The sequence below is a fragment of the Sardina pilchardus genome, chromosome 10, assembly GCF_963854185.1.
Source record: "Sardina pilchardus chromosome 10, fSarPil1.1, whole genome shotgun sequence".
NCBI lineage: Eukaryota > Metazoa > Chordata > Actinopteri > Clupeiformes > Clupeidae > Sardina > Sardina pilchardus.
In genome coordinates this window covers 9,531,189-9,547,594 of record NC_085003.1, presented here as the reverse complement: position 1 = coordinate 9,547,594, position 16,406 = coordinate 9,531,189, and the positions used below count along the sequence as shown (strand labels likewise).

General features: G+C 39.8%; 3 protein-coding genes across 10 annotated transcripts; all 3 read right to left on the bottom strand.

The window, feature by feature from the left end:
- Positions 1-589: 589 nt before the first annotated feature.
- On the bottom strand, positions 590-3,906 carry LOC134093603 (troponin I, fast skeletal muscle-like). 3 transcript variants are annotated; one of them, XM_062546743.1, is made up of 6 exons: positions 3,782-3,906; positions 2,014-2,082; positions 1,792-1,920; positions 1,265-1,354; positions 916-1,173; positions 590-830 (listed from the first exon to the last, which is right to left on the bottom strand). In XM_062546743.1, the coding sequence occupies exons 2-5, from the start codon at positions 2,053-2,055 to the stop codon at positions 925-927; spliced, it is 510 nt and encodes a 169-aa protein (XP_062402727.1). In that variant the 5' UTR covers positions 2,056-2,082; positions 3,782-3,906; the 3' UTR covers positions 590-830; positions 916-924. The 3 variants fall into 3 exon arrangements, with proteins under 3 accessions (XP_062402727.1, XP_062402728.1, XP_062402726.1); XM_062546744.1 differs by having other exon boundaries at positions 590-806; XM_062546742.1 differs by having other exon boundaries at positions 590-809; positions 3,782-3,905.
- On the bottom strand, positions 590-9,880 carry LOC134093599 (troponin I, fast skeletal muscle-like). 2 transcript variants are annotated; one of them, XM_062546732.1, is made up of 6 exons: positions 9,777-9,880; positions 6,524-6,592; positions 6,297-6,425; positions 5,994-6,083; positions 5,541-5,795; positions 590-809 (listed from the first exon to the last, which is right to left on the bottom strand). In XM_062546732.1, the coding sequence occupies exons 2-5, from the start codon at positions 6,566-6,568 to the stop codon at positions 5,547-5,549; spliced, it is 513 nt and encodes a 170-aa protein (XP_062402716.1). In that variant the 5' UTR covers positions 6,569-6,592; positions 9,777-9,880; the 3' UTR covers positions 590-809; positions 5,541-5,546. The 2 variants fall into 2 exon arrangements, with proteins under 2 accessions (XP_062402716.1, XP_062402715.1); XM_062546731.1 differs by lacking the exon at positions 590-809 and adding an exon at positions 5,201-5,416 and having other exon boundaries at positions 5,538-5,795; positions 9,777-9,874.
- On the bottom strand, positions 590-15,675 carry LOC134093602 (troponin I, fast skeletal muscle-like). Of its 5 annotated transcripts, none has more exons than XM_062546738.1 (6): positions 15,502-15,675; positions 12,569-12,637; positions 12,342-12,470; positions 11,615-11,704; positions 11,175-11,432; positions 590-839 (listed from the first exon to the last, which is right to left on the bottom strand). In XM_062546738.1, the coding sequence occupies exons 2-5, from the start codon at positions 12,611-12,613 to the stop codon at positions 11,184-11,186; spliced, it is 513 nt and encodes a 170-aa protein (XP_062402722.1). In that variant the 5' UTR covers positions 12,614-12,637; positions 15,502-15,675; the 3' UTR covers positions 590-839; positions 11,175-11,183. The 5 variants fall into 5 exon arrangements, with proteins under 5 accessions (XP_062402722.1, XP_062402721.1, XP_062402723.1 ...); XM_062546737.1 differs by having other exon boundaries at positions 590-830; positions 15,502-15,673; XM_062546739.1 differs by having other exon boundaries at positions 590-806; positions 15,502-15,671.
- Between the last annotated feature and the right edge of the window lie 731 nt (positions 15,676-16,406).

The following is a 16,406-nucleotide window of genomic DNA, read 5'->3' as shown; positions in this document are numbered from 1 at the left end:
GATGATGTGTTTAGTAACATCCCTAACACCCCTGATGTTGTGCTTGTGGATACAGATAGTAAGGAGGTACTAGTCCTTGAAATAGGTTGTGTTTATGATATGTACATGGACATAGCCTTTCTTGAAAATATGACTAAATACCAACCCCTCCTTGCAAAGATCAGTGACCTAGGCTATACATGTAAGTTTGTGGTGTTGATATTTGGCAGCCTGGGACATGTCCACAAACTGACAATCAGTGGACTAAGACTGGCAGGGCTATCAAAAGGAAAGTCTAAACAACTGGCAAAATTCTGTTCCATATCAGCTGTGATAGGCAGTCTTGCTGTGTGGCGTAGGCGATGTTTTATGTACCCTTGAATGCCAAAGCTGTATTTTCTCTGATAATATTTGAATCCTTTCTGTAAAGAAATTTGATTGGCGGATTCAAATAAAGAAATCAAATGTGTGTGTGAGAAAGAGAGAGTGGAGGAGGAAATCTCTGACAGATCTCTGGCGACACCCTGTGGAATAAATCAGCCTTGTGAATGAATACTACTGACCGTGTCTAAAAAAGTCCATAGTGCATTAAAAAAACAAAACTGATGGGTTCTTTAAAAGGCATTGTTTAATGATTGTAGTCTCTAGCAAACATGTCTGCTCTACATACAGTACATTTTGAGAATGAAAGGCATTTGTTTCTGTCAAGATAGACGCACAGACAACATAAAAGACATGGAGCAAAGAAGCACATCACTTGGTCTTTTTCCTCCATCTACTTTGTCCAGGGTTACAATGTGTTTTTCAGGCAACTGTACTCCTGGTGCCTGCTGAAAAGTATGAACGGGAGGCTAAATTTACTGAGACAATATTAATCAGCAGAGTATGAATATGAACGCTTCAGCTCTAACCTTACTGGAGTTCATAAAAACTCACCTCTTAAATTTACGCCTCAGCACCCTCAAACATCTTCTTCTTGTCCTTCTTGTCCTCAACGTTCTGGCGCCAGTCGCCAGTCGCCTCCTGCTTGACCTCCTTCTTCACCTGCTTCAGGTTGGATCTCAAGTCCATGGTGACCTTGTGCTTGGAGCCCAGCAGAGCCTGAAGCATCTGATCAGCAGACATACGTACTTTCTTCAGAGCTGGTTTCTTCATACCCTTCATCTCTGTTACCTTGAACTTCAGCTCATCAATCTGAGGAGGCAAAATATATATATTTTTTGCCTGATCTTTCCCACGCATTCCACACATGTTACAGTACTTATAGATATGTTAACTAAATCACCTCTTTAGCTCCTTTTGTCACTTTGGCATCAGCGTCGTATCTCTCCTCATCCGCTTTGTCAATCTTATGATGGATCTCTTTGCACATTTTCTAAACAACATTACAGACATAAACAAGATACACATCTTAATATAAAATAATTAATATGGATCTCTAGATAATAATAAATGGTTGCATGTCAGTCACCATTATGTTAAGCCCACCCACCGACTCTATACACGCTGTGATTGGCCCGCTTGATTTTCCGGTTCTCAGCTCCTAAGCTCTACGGAGCGTTGTTAGACTGCCCCGCCAGCCAAATTACATTTGCTGCCGCTAGGGGCGTCCAGATTTCTAGGCTACTGTTTTTGTCAATACAATGGTAACCCTTTTCAAGCTACTAAACTTGAATGACCAAACCTATTGTTTACTAATATTCCTATTCACTGTCATATTTATTTTACATTATGTATTTTACTGTCTTTATTCTCATAACTCTGTAGATCAACATAACAGTTACCATTTTACTGGAGTTCTGAGTAAACTACCTGAAGATCCTCAAGAGTGCCGGGCAGAGAAAGCTCAGGACAATGCTCATTCAGGTAGGCCTCTTTGGCTGTTACAAGATCAGCTTTCTCCTTCTCCATACGCTGCTCAGCAATCGCAAGCATCACACTCTGTGAACAGGTAAACAATGTGAGAATTGGACATGTGTTCACAAATACCAGTTAACAGAAGGGGTCAGATACCCACAGAAAGAGTGTGCTTACCTTCAGGTGATGCTTGCGACTTGAGGTCATCTTATGCGCCATCTTGGCTTTTTTTTATGTTATCTTGATCTAAGCAGGAATAACCAACATAATAAATCCCATGTGAACTAAGTTGGCTGAGTTGTATCTTCCAGACGTGGCTCACACAGATATATCACATCTGTCAAGCGGCCTAGCATAAAACAGTTTGACATGGAGTGGGCCTCACTTTAAAGGTGAACGACACTTGATCCAGGGAACCTGGGACATGACCGTTCGTTTTGTTGGATCAAAATCAAAGTGAGACATCGTTCTTAGTAAATCTTGGGAACCTGGCACACCAGGTCAAACCAAAAGTAAGTAAACGTTTCAAGCCCCATATCATTAAAGTTACTCAGACAACCTATTCCCACCCCAAAAACATTGCCAAAGTGTGGCCCTTTTTGTCTCAACAAGATAAAAAATTAAAAAACTGGAAAAAGAAAATTGGAACTCATACAGAACTCTGCTGTTAGACTTTTAATAGAGGCAGAATTTGGTCCAACAAAACGAACCGTCGTGTCCCAGGCTCACTGGATCAAGTGTCGTTCAACTTTAGAGTGAGGCCCACTCCATGCCAAACTGTTTCATGCTAGTAGGCCTTGGACTTTTAACTACAACCAAGAAGAGAGAGCATACAGTATGACCCCTATGTTAGCTGAACTACACTGGCTCCCTGTTTCCTATAGAATTGATTTAAGGTTACGTTAATTACTTACAAAGCTCTACATGGAATAGCACCTTCATCTCCAAGATTTTAATATCTTATCAACTACAAAGGACGGACCATCTAATGGTAATCTTTTAATTGTACCCAAAGTGCTCCACAAGTAAAGTGGAGAAGCTGCTTTTATCCATTATGCCCCAAAGATATTGAACACCCTGCCTCTGTACATCAAACAGGACATGGGAGTTCAGTGATTGTCCTTAAAAACATGAAAACATAAGAGAGCCTTTAGCTAACTCATCTTATCTTGTAGACTATTTCCTGATAGACTGATTATTTTCTGTTATTGTGTTATATGTTCTGTTCTTTATAATTCTTTTATATGTTCTGTGTTTTCTAGGTTCTATGTTTCATCATCATCATCATCATTATTATTATTATTTTAGTGTCTCCTATAACAGCAAATGAAGTGCCCCAGCAAGGCGAGAGCAAGGACACGCCACTGAGTGTTTCATCAACACCTTTTATTTCAACCTACCACACCTTTCTATCTCTGGTATTTCATCAATTACAATTATATCAACATGTGCCATTTTAAATCACCATTGGTTATGGCTATGGTTATTGGCCATTACTAACATAACTAAATTAATATGCTTCATGTTTTGCATGAATGTCTGTACTCATGTTACTGTATGTGTGTTACGAGATGAGATTTAATTGGATTCAATGACATTGTTTAAAAAAATAATTGCAATTGGAAACATAAACAATTAAGCCTCTAACTTCTATACTCAAGAGGGAAGTAGTAAAACCTATTTGGATGAAATAATCCAGAACGCTGAGCGCAGGCACCATGTTGATTTTATATAATTAGAAACTGGATATTTAAGAGAAGAATCCGCACACTTCAAGTCTTTGTGAAAAATTTGCTTTACTGATAGCAAGCTTTCGGTCGTTAGACCTTCTTCAGGCAGAAACTATAATAAAATATACAGTATCTGAACCCACTTTACAATTACACACGGCACTGGAGGAGTTATAAAATCCATCAGCAAGATAGTAAAAGCAAAACTCTCTCACCTGACAAGAAACTGGGTGGTGAGAGTTCAAGGGTAGAGAGGCGGGCAACCACTAGCATCAGCTCAAGAGTCAGATCTGGTATATAAGGCTGGCAGCATCTCACAGCAATTAAAAAGACTTTTCTCTTTATGGTAATGTAATCCGGGACAGCATCCATACTTAGCAGCTGGGGCTGGGGATGCAACCAGTGACCTTTCAGTACCTGCCTGGTAGACCAGCCCAGGACGCCAAAAGGTCTACCAGGCAGGTACTGAAAGGTCACTGGTTGCATCCCCTGCGCCTGGAGGGGAACAAAAAGGGGCAGGGGAGTCAAATTAAACCACACTCTCCCCTCCCACAGCATCAATGGCTACAGGGCTCTCTAGAGAAGCACTTCACCTGCAACTCTTACCCACAAGCTGTGGCTGAAGTGGTTGCTCACACAATTGTGTGTGTGTGTGTGTGTGTGTGTGTGTGTGTGTGTGTGTGTGTGTGTGTGTGTGTGTGTGTGTGGCAGTATACCTGTCATATCAACATGAATTAGAGGGGGGATATCTATTTGTGTTGCAGTCTTCTCATTGACACTCTGCCCCATTCCCCTGTCCTCTTGACCCTGTCAGCAGACAACTTCAGGGCCGTGTTTGATAAAACACACATGTTACATTTCTTTACAGACTGAAAAAAAAAAAAGTCAAATTTTTCATATGCCACCAGCCCGTACATTCGAAAAAAAATACACCAGTCTTCTAAAACGGATTTTATGTGTCACAAACGGAACGCTTCAGTTACGCACCTGGTGTAGCTCCCCTGTAAGTGTGTGTACTGTATGCTGAAGTGGACCTTGAACCAGACGGAGGAGCATTTCCTCAAGTTGCTGTATTCCGTTCGGTCACTTCCCTGCCACCATCCTCATGGCTTCGGCTTTCTACTGCGTACCCATCCTCTTGAACCCTGTAAGGAGACAACTTGAGGAACCAAGTTTGTTCAAACACACACAAGGTGTCTTTGTAGATTTAACTGATGTGTCACATTTTCATATATTTCATAAAGTCAGGTATGTGATATTGTCATAGAATAATAACGCTGTAGTTACATTCTTTAAAAGATGTTGCCATGGAAAGCAAAATATAACTCACCATTGCACCGACTTGTACCAAAGTATGTTGATATTTGGGTAGGCTTCAACTGAACTACAAATGTGCGTAAGTTAGATCCCAAAGAAATGCACTTGAACTTGGCCATGAGTAAGACTGACGGAGAACATGTCATGGTGGGAAAGACAGAGTGCCAAAAAAGATGTGTGTATGGTGTGTGTTCTGTATGTTTGTGTGTGTCGGTGGGGGGATATCTTGTGAAATGAATCTGCCGCATACAGTAGGTGAATACTCGCTACAAGAGTCAAATCTATTTCTACCAAAACACAAAAAGCCAAAACAGTAGGAACATTAAAGCCTATTGTTTAATGTGTATGGTCTGCAACAGTGACATCCTTACTCTATCTAAATTCAGTGCATTTTGAGAATGAAAGGCATTTGTTTCTGTCAAGGTATAGGGAACATAAAAAAAACATTCAGCAAAAAGAACAAATGTCCCCAGTCCATCCATTTTGTCCATGTTTACAGTGCTTCTTTTCTGACAGATGTCAACTTTTTGAGTCTGTAGGAGAGTAAAAAAGAGTTAACTGATCTTTTTTGCTTAGAATTATCCTTCATTAGCAGATCATAGACATGGACCCTTTAACTGTAACCTTAATGTCGTGGAGTTCATAAAAACTCACCACTTGAATTTACGCCTCAGCACCCTCAAACATCTTCTTCTTGTCCTTCTTGTCCTCAACGTTCTGGCGCCAGTCGCCAGTCGCCTCCTGCTTGACCTCCTTCTTCACCTGCTTCAGGTTGGATCTCAAGTCCATGGTGACCTTGTGCTTGGAGCCCAACAGAGCATGAAGCATCTGATCGGCAGACATACGTACTTTCTTCAGAGCTGGCTTCTTCATACCCTTCAAGTCAGTTACCTTGAACTTCAGTTCCTCAATCTAAGGATGCAATACAGATATTTTTCACAGCAATAGGAACAGCATTTCTTTTTCATTTCTTCACAAAATCGTTTCATTAATTTCCTTCATGAGCATCAGGTCTTCAATCTGAGGACGCATAATAAACACTTACTTTTTGCATTATCTTTCACACGCATTCCACACACTCATTACATATAGATGTGTTAACTAAATCACCTCCTTAGCTCCTTTTGTCACTTTGGCATCAGCGTCGTATCTCTCATCATCCACTTTGTCAATCTTCTGATGGATCTCTTTGCACAGTTTCTAAACAACATTACAAACGTAAAAAACATAAACATCTTAATACAGTATGAAATAATTAAGATGGATCTCTAGACCAGAGATGCTCAAACTGTGGTGACCTTTAGGGGCGATGCGAGATGAAAAGGGCTATAAGGGCAGATATTTCACTGTCTTTATTCTCATAACTCTCTAGTTCAAAACAACAGTTATAATTTTATTGGAGTCCTAACTAACCTGAAGGTCCTCAAGAGTGCCGGGCAGAGAAAGCTCAGGACATTTCTCATTCAGGTAGGCATCTTTGGCTGCTACAATATCAACCTTCTCCTTCTCCATACGCTGCTCAGCAATCGCAAGCATCACACTCTGTGAACAGGAAAACAATGTGACAACTGGACACGTGTTCACAAATACCAGTTGACAGAAGAGGTCAGATACTCACAGAAAGAGCTAAGAGGGCTTACCTTCAGATGATGCTTGCGACTTGAGGTCATCTTATGATGCGACATCTTGACTTTTTATGTTCTCCTGACCTAAGCAGGAAAGACCAACATAATAAATCCCATGTGAACTCAGTGAACTGACTTTTGTTTTCTAGACGTGGCTCATATAGATATATCACACCTGTCTTGATAATCAACATATTCTCAAAAGATCTTCTATGCAGACACTCTAATGCAAGTATGCATTTATACTGGATTACACACCTACTGTACTGTATGCCACTAAGAACTCTGACTATACCATCATCCCACTTTGTTCGTTTTCCAAATTTCCACTTGTTTTCCAAAAATTACCTTGCGTATTCCTCAAATTTGGTATAATATTGTGTAGCAACTGAGTCCATAACATTTAGGCTGTTGCCACATCTTTAAAGGAGGTATGTGTCACTGTTTCTCTTTGCCTAAATTCTAAATTCAAAATGACCCAAAAATAATATAACACAATGTGATGAAACAACTTGAATTTCCCCTTGGGGATCAATAAAGTATCTATCTATCTATCTAACTGTTTTGGTGCAATGGCAAATATGTCTATGCCAGCTAGCACTGTCCAGTCTAACCAATCATATTCATTATTTGCACGTGATGCCACAACTACTGGCTGGCAGGCAAATACGTCATTCTTTAGCAACAAAACCCATTAACTAATCAAGAATCTTGCCAAGACGTCGCCAGTTATACTACGAAAGATGGTGTTTTGAGGTGAAAACGACATGCCAGATAGTTGTGCAATTGGATGCACTAACTACCGAGATAAGCTACGGTTATTGTGTTTTTTTTTTTTTTTTAATACCCTACTTATCAAGCTGTCATTGATGAGTGATAAGTGGCAGGCGGGGTGTACATTCAGATGAGGACCTCATCACACGATGGAACAGAAGTCACGTGACTGCAAATCAGGAACTGATCAGTGATTCCCAACGTTCTGATTTCTGATCTCGTTGCTGATTGACCAGGCACCCTAGCAGCTGAGACACACATGCGGGCAGGGCCTGTTTTCCAGTGTTTTCCAACTGAGCTGTGAGGCTATTTTTGGTTGCAAATCAATATGATATGTTTTCCTGACTTGTGTTGGCTTTCACAAGCGGCCTAGCATAAAACAGTTTGGCATGGAGTGGGCCTCATTGTACTGTAAAAGTGAATGACACTTGATCAAGGGAGCCTGGGATATGAAGTTTCCTTTTGATGGAACAAAATCAAAGTGAGGCATAATTTTTAGTAACCTTGGGAACCTGGCACACCAGGTCAAAGCAAGGGTGCCTAGGTGTCATCTTAGATGCGGAGCTAAGCTTCAAGCCTTTACATACAGTGAGGAGCATATGTATTTGATACCATGCTAAAACAGGAATATAAAATCATCATTTGACAATTGATCTTAATGCCTTAATTAAAAATAAATAAATAAATAAAACCGCCAAGGACACCAATTTTCTTTGTGATTGAAGAATTGGCATGGTGCTTTTTCCAGTAGGCCTATTAGCCTGTTTGATGCTCACTGACCTCGAGGCAAATCAAACAGGCTAAGGCCTACTGGAAAAAGCACCATGCCAATCTCTAGCTATGGTGAAGGGTATGTGATGATGTGGGGCTATTTTAATTCCAAAGGCCATGGGAACTTGATCAGGATGCATAATATCCTGGATCCATGAAATAGCTGGCCTTTAAAAATAAAAATCTGCCTGCCCCTATGTTAACCCTATGTGTTAAATTCCCATAGGGTTACATAGGGGGTCAAATACTTCCTTCCCTTAGCATTTAAGGAAAACATTTATTTATTTACGATACATTCTTCAATCACAAAGAAAATGAGCGTCCTTGGCGGTTTATTTTTACTCATTTTTTTAATTAAGGCATTAAGACCAATTGTCAAATGATGATTTTATATTCCTGTTTTAGCATGGTATCAAATACATATGCTCCTCACTGTATGCAGTAAAGTTACTCAGACAGCCTATATCCATCTCACAAACATTGTCAAAGGGCAAATCTTTTTATCTCAAGAAGATAAAAACTAAGTAATCCATGCCTTTATCACAAGGAGGTTAGATTACTGCAATGCACTTTTTACTGGTCTCCCCAAAAACATATAAAGAAATTGTAACTCATACAGAACTCTGCTGCTAGACTTTCAACTACTGTAAGACCAAGAAGAGAGAGCACATCACCCCTGTGTTAGCTGAACTGCACTGGCTCTCCGTTTCCTATTGAATTGATTTGAAGGTTATGTCAATTACTTACAAAGCTCTGAATGGTACAGCACCTTCATATTATATACTGTAATTTTTCTATATATAGTTTTCTCACATATATACAAATGGCATTTAGGAAAAAAAACAACCAAACAAAAACATACAAAAATCTATTATCGTGCTATTTTCTATATATTATTTTATATATGTTCTATGTTTTATATGTTCTATGTTTCAATGTTCTTTTCTGTATTTCTGATATGATGCTGATTAGGTCATAAGCAGCCACACCAACGGAGAGAATTTACTTGTTCCTCTTAATATGTGCTGCATGTCCCAAATTTAAAGCACTTTGAGCTGCATTCTGTGTATGGAAGGTGCCATGCAAATAAAGATGATCATTATTATTATTTAAGTGTCTCCTATAACAGCAAACGAAGTGCCCCAGCAAGGTGAGAGCAAGGACACGGCCACTGAGTGTTTCATCAACGCCTTTTTTCATCAACAGTCTAATCATCTCCACAACTCTAGAGTTGTGTGTATGCAAATTATTTAATATTTTCTACTACTAAAAATTATACCTATTTCACGCAATCATATTCAAATTCAATTTGGTTTCAACAATTACAATTATATCAATATTTGCCATTTTAAATCGCCATTACTAACATAACTAAATAAATCTGCTCCATGTTTTGCATGAATGTCTGTACTCGTGTCATGTGTTACATCAAGAGAATTGTCTATTTGGATTTAATGACATTGTTTTAAAAAATAATTGTGATTGGACACAAATAGAAACAATTAAGTCTCTAACCTCTATAGTGAAGAGAGAAGTAGTAAGACCTATTTAGATACAATAATCCAGAATGCTGAGCACAAGGACCATGGAATATGATGATACAAAAAGCATAAATGTTGATTTTATATAGTTAAAACTATCATAACATATATATGGACCTACACACAGAACTAGAGGAATTATAAAATCCATCAGTAAAATAGTTAAAGCAAAAATCTCTCACCTGACAAGAAACTGGGTGGTGAGAGTTCAAGGGTAGAGGCGGGCAACCACTAGCATCAGCTCAAGAGTCAGATCTGGTATATAAGGCTGGCAGTATCCAACAGCAAATGAAAAGACTTTTCTCTTTATGGTAATGTGATCAGGACCAGCATCCATACTTAGTAGCCTTGGCTGCCAGCACATGGCTCCCAAAGGTTTTCCTGGCAGGTACTGAAAGGTCATTGGTTCCGTCCCGTGTGGCTGGGGGGGAGCAAAAAGGGTCAGGGGTCAAATTAAACCGCACTCTCCCTTCCTACAGCATCAATGGCCAAAGGGCTCTCTAGGAATGTAATCCGGGACAGTATCCATACTTAGCAGCTGGGGCTTCCAGCCCAGGACGCCTAAAGGTCTACCAGGCAGGTACTGAAAGGTCATTGGTTGCATCCCCTGCGCCTGGAGGGGAGCAAAAAGGGACAGGGGGGTCAAATTAAACCGCACTCTCCCCTCCCACAGCATCAATGGCTACAGGGCTCTCTAGAGAAGCACTTCACTTACAACTCTTACCCACAAGCTGTGGCTGAAGTTGTTGCTCACACATCTGTGTGTGTGTGTGTGTGTGTGTGTGTGTGTGTGTGTGTGTGTGTTGCAATATACCTGTCATATCAACATGAACAAACAAGTCTACTGGGGCTACATGCCCACCAAGTTTCATGTGCCCCGGTGTTACGGTGTCCCGGGAATCGTTGACCAAAATTCAGAACCGATGACGGAAAAAAAAAAAACTTTGACAACTATATGACCGCTTCGCTAGCTATGCTAGCGCCGGTCATAATTAGAGGGGGATATCTATTTGTGTTGCAGTCTTCTCATTGGCACACTCTCTGCCCTATTCCCCTGTCCTCTTGACCCTGTTAGCAGACAACTTCAGGGAGAGCATGTCATGGTGGGAAAGACAGAGTGCCAAAAAAGATGTGTGTATGGTGTGTGTTCTCTATGTTTGTGTGTGTCTACTGTAGGTGGGGGGATGTCTTGTGAAATGAATCTGCCGCAGGTGAATACTCACTACAAGAGTTAAATCTATGTAAAGCAAAACACAAAAAGCCAAAACAGTAGGAATTTAAAGCCCATTGTTTAATATGTATGGTCTGCCACAGTAACATGCTTGCTCTATCTAAATTCAGTGCATTTTGAGAAAGAAAGGTATAGATATGGAACATAAAAAAGAACAAATGTCCCCAGTCCATCCATTTTGTCCATGTTTACAGTGCTTTTTTTCTGCCAGATGTCAACATCTTGAGTCTGTAGGAGAGTAAAAAGGAGTTAACTGATCTTTTTTGCTTAGAATTATCCTTCATTAGCAGATCATAGACATGGACCCTTTAACTGTAACCTTAATGTCGTGGAGTTCATAAAAACTCACCTCTTGAATTTACGCCTCAGCACCCTCAAACATCTTCTTCTTGTCCTTCTTGTCCTCAACGTTCTGGCGCCAGTCGCCAGTCGCCTCCTGCTTGACCTCCTTCTTCACCTGCTTCAGGTTGGATCTCAAGTCCATGGTGACCTTGTGCTTGGAGCCTAGCAGAGCCTGAAGCATCTGATCGGCAGACATACGTACTTTCTTCAGAGCTGGCTTCTTCATACCCTTCAAGTCAGTTACCTTGAACATCAGTTCGTCAATCTATGAAAATGGAATTCAATGAATGAAAATTCTTTTTCATTTCTTTACAAAATCGTTTCATTCATTTCCTTCATGAGCTTCAGGTCTTCAATCTGAGGAGGCATAATAAACACTTACTTTTTGCATTATCTTTCACACGCATTCCACACACTCATTACATATAGATGTGTTAACTAAATCACCTCCTTAGCTCCTTTTGTCACTTTGGCATCAGCGTCGTATCTCTCCTCATCCGCTTTGTCAATCTTCTGATGGATCTCTTTGCACAGTTTCTAAACACCATTACAAACGTAAAAAAGAACTATCTTGAAAGATGGATGGATCTCTACAGTAGTCTAGATCAAGGATTCTCAAACTGTGGTGGTGTGTGAGCTGCCTTTAGGGGCAATGCGAAATGGAAAGGGCTATGACTTTTTAAATCTTTTGTAATTAATTCATGAATAAATAAATCATTTCTAATCAGGTCATAATGATATGGAAACATGATATTAAAGGATATCATTTGTAAATGCTATAGTATGCTATGTTTTCATTTTTAAAAAGGCGGCTTGTTAAACATGATGCCTGGAATTAATCAATAAAATGTGTCACTTTTTAATGTGTCGGATGGTGGGGCTAAGCGAGCCAAGTCAGGATGTAGAAGGTGGCATGCGGGGAAAAAAGTTTGGGAACCGCTACTCTAGACAAATAAACATTCAAATGCCTCGTGTGTCAAAACATATTTGGTCTCGTACTGTTTTGGTTCGTCAATACAATGGAAACCCTTTTCAAATTACTACACTTGAATGACCAAACATGTTGTTTACTACTATTTCTATTCACTGTCAGACATATTCTACTGTCTTTATTCTCATAACTCTCTAGTTCAAAACAACAGTTACCATTTTACTGGAGTCCTAACTAGACTACCTGAAGATCCTCCAGACTGCCGGGCAGAGAAAGCTCAGGACATTTCTCATTCAGGTAGGCATCTTTGGCTGCTGCAATCTCAACCTTCTCCTTCTCCATACGTTGCTCAGCAATCGCAAGCATCACACTCTGTGAACAGGAAAACAATGTGACAACTGGACACGTGTTCACAAATACCAGTTGACAGAAGGGGTCAGATACCCACAGAAAGAGCTAAGAGGGCTTACCTTCAGATGATGCTTGCGACTTGAGGTCATCTTATGATGCGACATCTTGACTTTTTATGTTCTCCTGACCTAAGCAGGAAAGACCAACATAATAAATCCCATGTGAACTCAGTGAACTGAGCTTTGGTTTCTAGACGTGGCTAGATACAGTGAGCATATGTATTTGATACCATGCTAAAACAGGAATATAAAATCATCATTTGACAATTTATCTTAATGCCTTAATTAAAAAAAATGAGTAAAAATAAAACCGCTGTAAGAATGTATCGTAAATAAATAAATGTTTTCATTAAATGCTAAGGGAAGGAAGTATTTGACCCCCTATGTAACCCTATAGGAATTTAACATATAGGGCTCACATAGGGGCAGGCAGGTTACATAGGGGGTCAAATACTTCCTTCCCTTAGCATTTAAGGAAAACATTTATTTATTTACGATACATTATTCAATCACAAAGAAAATTGGTGTCCTTAGCAGTTTTATTTGTACTCATTTTTTGAATTAAGGCATTAAGATCAATTGTCAAATGATGATTTTATATTCCTGTTTTAGCATGGTATCAAATACATATGCTCCGTCCTCACTGTTTATCACATCTGTCTTGATAATCAAGATATTTTCAAAAGATCTTCTATGCAGACACTCTAATGCAAGTATGCATTTATACTGGATTAAACACCTATGTCACTAAGAACTCTGACTATACCATCATCCCACTTTATTCGTTTTCCAAATATCCACTTGTTTTCCAAAAATGACCTTGCGGATGCCTCAAATTTTGTATAATATTGTATAGCAACTGAGTCCATAACATTTAGGGTGTTGCCACATCTTTAAAGGAGGCATGTGTCTCTGTTTCTCTTTGCTTAAATTCAAAATTCTAAATGACCCAAAAATAGTAGTACCTAGAAATAGTTAAACACAATGTGAAGAAACAACTGTTTTGGTGCAATGGCAAATATGCCTATGCCAGCTAGCACTGTCCAGTCTAACCAATCATATTCAATTAGAAAAAGCAAAAAGTCCTCCGCGCTCCTGAAATTACTATCTGGTGCGTCAACGGGAGAGGACAAACTGTAGTGAAGAAACAAGGTTCACTAGAGCAACTCAGATGTGAAGTTTTTAGATATGTATTTAAGGTGCCAACATTGTAGGACTCACGTTTCGACGAGTCACATCAATCATATTCAATATTTGCACGTGACGCCACAACTACTGGCTGACGGGCAAAGACGTCATTCTTTAGCAACAAAACCCATTAACTAATCAAGAATCTTGCCAGGACGTCGCCAGTTATACTACGAAAGTTGGTGTTTTGAGGTGAAAACGACATGCCAGATAGTTGTGCAATTGGATGCACTAACTACCGAGATAAGCCACGGTTAGGTTTTTTGTTGTTGTTTTTTTTCTTTAAAAAAACTACCCTATTTATCAAGCTGTCATTGATGAGTGATAAGTGGCAGGCGGGGTGTACATTCAGATGAGGATCTCATCATACGATGGAACAGATGTCACGTGACTGCAAATTATGAATTGATCAGTGATTCCCAACATTCTGATTGCTGATCTCGTTGCTGATTGGCCAGGCACCCTAGCAGCTGAGACACACATGCGGGCAGGGCCTGTTTTCCAGTGTTTTCCAACTGAGCTGTGAGGTTATTTTTGGTTGCAAATCAATTTATGTAGATATGATATGTTTTCCTGGCTTGTGTTGGCTTCCACAAGCGGCCTAGCATAAAACAATTTTGGCATGGAGTGGGCCTCACTCTAAAAGTGAATGACACTTGATCAAGGGAGCCTGGGATACGAAGTTTCCTTTTGTTGGACCAAAATCAAAGACATAATTTTTAATAACCTTGGGAACCTGGCACACCAGGTCAAAGCAAGGGTGCCTAGGTGTCATCTTAGATGCGGAGCTAAGCTTCAAGCCTTTACATATGTAGTAAAGTTACTCAGACAGCCTATATCCATCTCACAAACATTGCCAAGGGGCAGATCTTTTTATCTCAAGAAGATGAAAACTAATCCATGCCTTTATCACTAGGAGGTTAGATTACTGCAATGCACTTTTTACTGGTCTCCCCAAAAACATATAAAGAAATTGTAACTCATACAGACCTCTGCTGCTAGACTCTTAACTACTGTAAGACCAAGAAGAGAGAACACATCACCCCTGTGTTAGCTGAACTGCTCTGGCTCTCCGTTTCCTATTGAATTGATTTGAAGGCTATGCCAATTACTTAAAAGCTCTGAATGGTATCATATATCTCTTATTTTATACTTTATTATTTTTCTTAAAAATATATATTTATAGTTTTCTCACGTAATACAAATGCCATTTAGGGGAAAAAACAGCCAAACAAAAGCATACACAAATCTGTTATTGTGTTCTTTTCTATATATTATTTTATAAATATATGTTCTATGTTTTCTATGTTCTATGTTTCGATGTTCTGAAAGTCTAATCATCTCCACAGTTGTGTGTATGTAAAATGACCTATTTTACACAATCTTATTCAAATTCAATTTTGGTTTCATCAATTACAATTACATCAACATTTGTCGTTCGCCATTACTAACATAAAGCAATCTGCTCCATGTTTTGCATGAATGTCTGTACTCGTGTCATATGTGTTACGTCAAGAGGATTATCTATTTGGATTTAATGACATTGTTTTAAAAAATAATTGTGATTGGACACAAATAAAAACAATTGAGTCTCTAATCTCTATAGTGAAGAGAGAAGTAGTAAGACCTATTTAGATACAATAATCCAGAATGCTGAGCACAAGGACCATGGAATATGATGATACAAAAAGCATAAATGTTGATTTTATATAGTTAAAACTATAATAACATATATATGGACCCACACACAGAACTGGAGGAATTATAAAATCCATCATAAAATAGTTAGAGCAAAAATCTCTCACCTGACAAGAAACTGGGTGGTGAGAGTTCAAGGGTAGAGAGGCGGGCAACCACTAGCATCAGCTCAAGAGTCAGATCTGGTATATAAGGCTGGCAGCATCCCACAGCAAATAAAAAGACTTTTCTCTTCATGGTAATGTGATCAGGACCAGCATCCATACTTAGTAGCCTTGGCTGCCAGCACATGGCTCCTAAAGGTTTTCCTGGCAGGTACTGGAAGGTCATTGGTTCCGTCCCGTGTGGCTGTGGGGGAGCAAAAAGGTGTGTGTGTGTGTGTGTGTGTGTGTGTGTGTGTGTGTGTGTGTGTGTGTGTGTGTGTGTGTGTGTGTGTGTGTGTGTGTGTGTGTATGCGCTAGTCTTCCCTTCCAAAGCATCAATGGCTACAGGGCTCTCTGCCTAAAGCACTTTACCTGCAACTCTTACAGGGGAGCTATACCAGGCGTGTGACTGAAGCGTTCCATTCGCGAAGCGTATGCTGCAGCAGTTAATAATCACTATAATCAATGGAAGTAACTACATCAGACGTGACAGTGGCACGTACATTTGAAAAAAATAGACCAGTCTTCTAAAATGGATTTTACGAGTCGCAAACGGAACGCTCCAGTTACGCGCCTGGTGTAGGTCCCCTGTCACCCACAAGCTATGGTGGTTGCTCACCCATCTGTGTATGTGTGTGTGTGTGTGTGTGTGTGTGTGTGTGTGTGTGTGTGTGTGTGTGCTACCCATACTGCCCATTTTAGTCACTTTCTGAAGCACTGTAGTGTGTGTGTGTGTGTGTGTGTGTGTCTGTTTGTGTGTGTCTCTGTGTGTGTGTGTGTGTGTGTGTGTGTGTGTGTGTGTGTGTGTGTGTGTGTGTGTGTGTGTGTTTGTGTTCGCTACACATACTGCCCATTTGAATCAATTCTGA

Excerpts from the sequence above, each read along its gene's own strand:
- LOC134093603 (XM_062546743.1), bottom strand. The coding sequence starts at position 2,055 with ATGGCGCATAAGATGACCTCAAGTCGCAAGCATCACCTGAAG. Across the intron at positions 1,921-2,013 it reads GTCGCAAGCATCACCTGAAG|AGTGTGATGCTTGCGATTGC; the intron begins GTAAGCACACTC and ends ACCTGTTCACAG. Across the intron at positions 1,355-1,791 it reads GCACTCTTGAGGATCTTCAG|AAAATGTGCAAAGAGATCCA; the intron begins GTAGTTTACTCA and ends AATGTTGTTTAG.
- LOC134093602 (XM_062546738.1), bottom strand. The coding sequence starts at position 12,613 with ATGTCGCATCATAAGATGACCTCAAGTCGCAAGCATCATCTGAAG. Across the intron at positions 12,471-12,568 it reads GTCGCAAGCATCATCTGAAG|AGTGTGATGCTTGCGATTGC; the intron begins GTAAGCCCTCTT and ends TCCTGTTCACAG. Across the intron at positions 11,433-11,614 it reads TGACAAAAGGAGCTAAGGAG|ATTGACGAACTGATGTTCAA; the intron begins GTGATTTAGTTA and ends CCATTTTCATAG.
- LOC134093599 (XM_062546732.1), bottom strand. The coding sequence starts at position 6,568 with ATGTCGCATCATAAGATGACCTCAAGTCGCAAGCATCATCTGAAG. Across the intron at positions 6,084-6,296 it reads GCACTCTTGAGGACCTTCAG|AAACTGTGCAAAGAGATCCA; the intron begins GTTAGTTAGGAC and ends AATGTTGTTTAG. Across the intron at positions 5,796-5,993 it reads TGACAAAAGGAGCTAAGGAG|ATTGAGGAACTGAAGTTCAA; the intron begins GTGATTTAGTTA and ends TTGCATCCTTAG.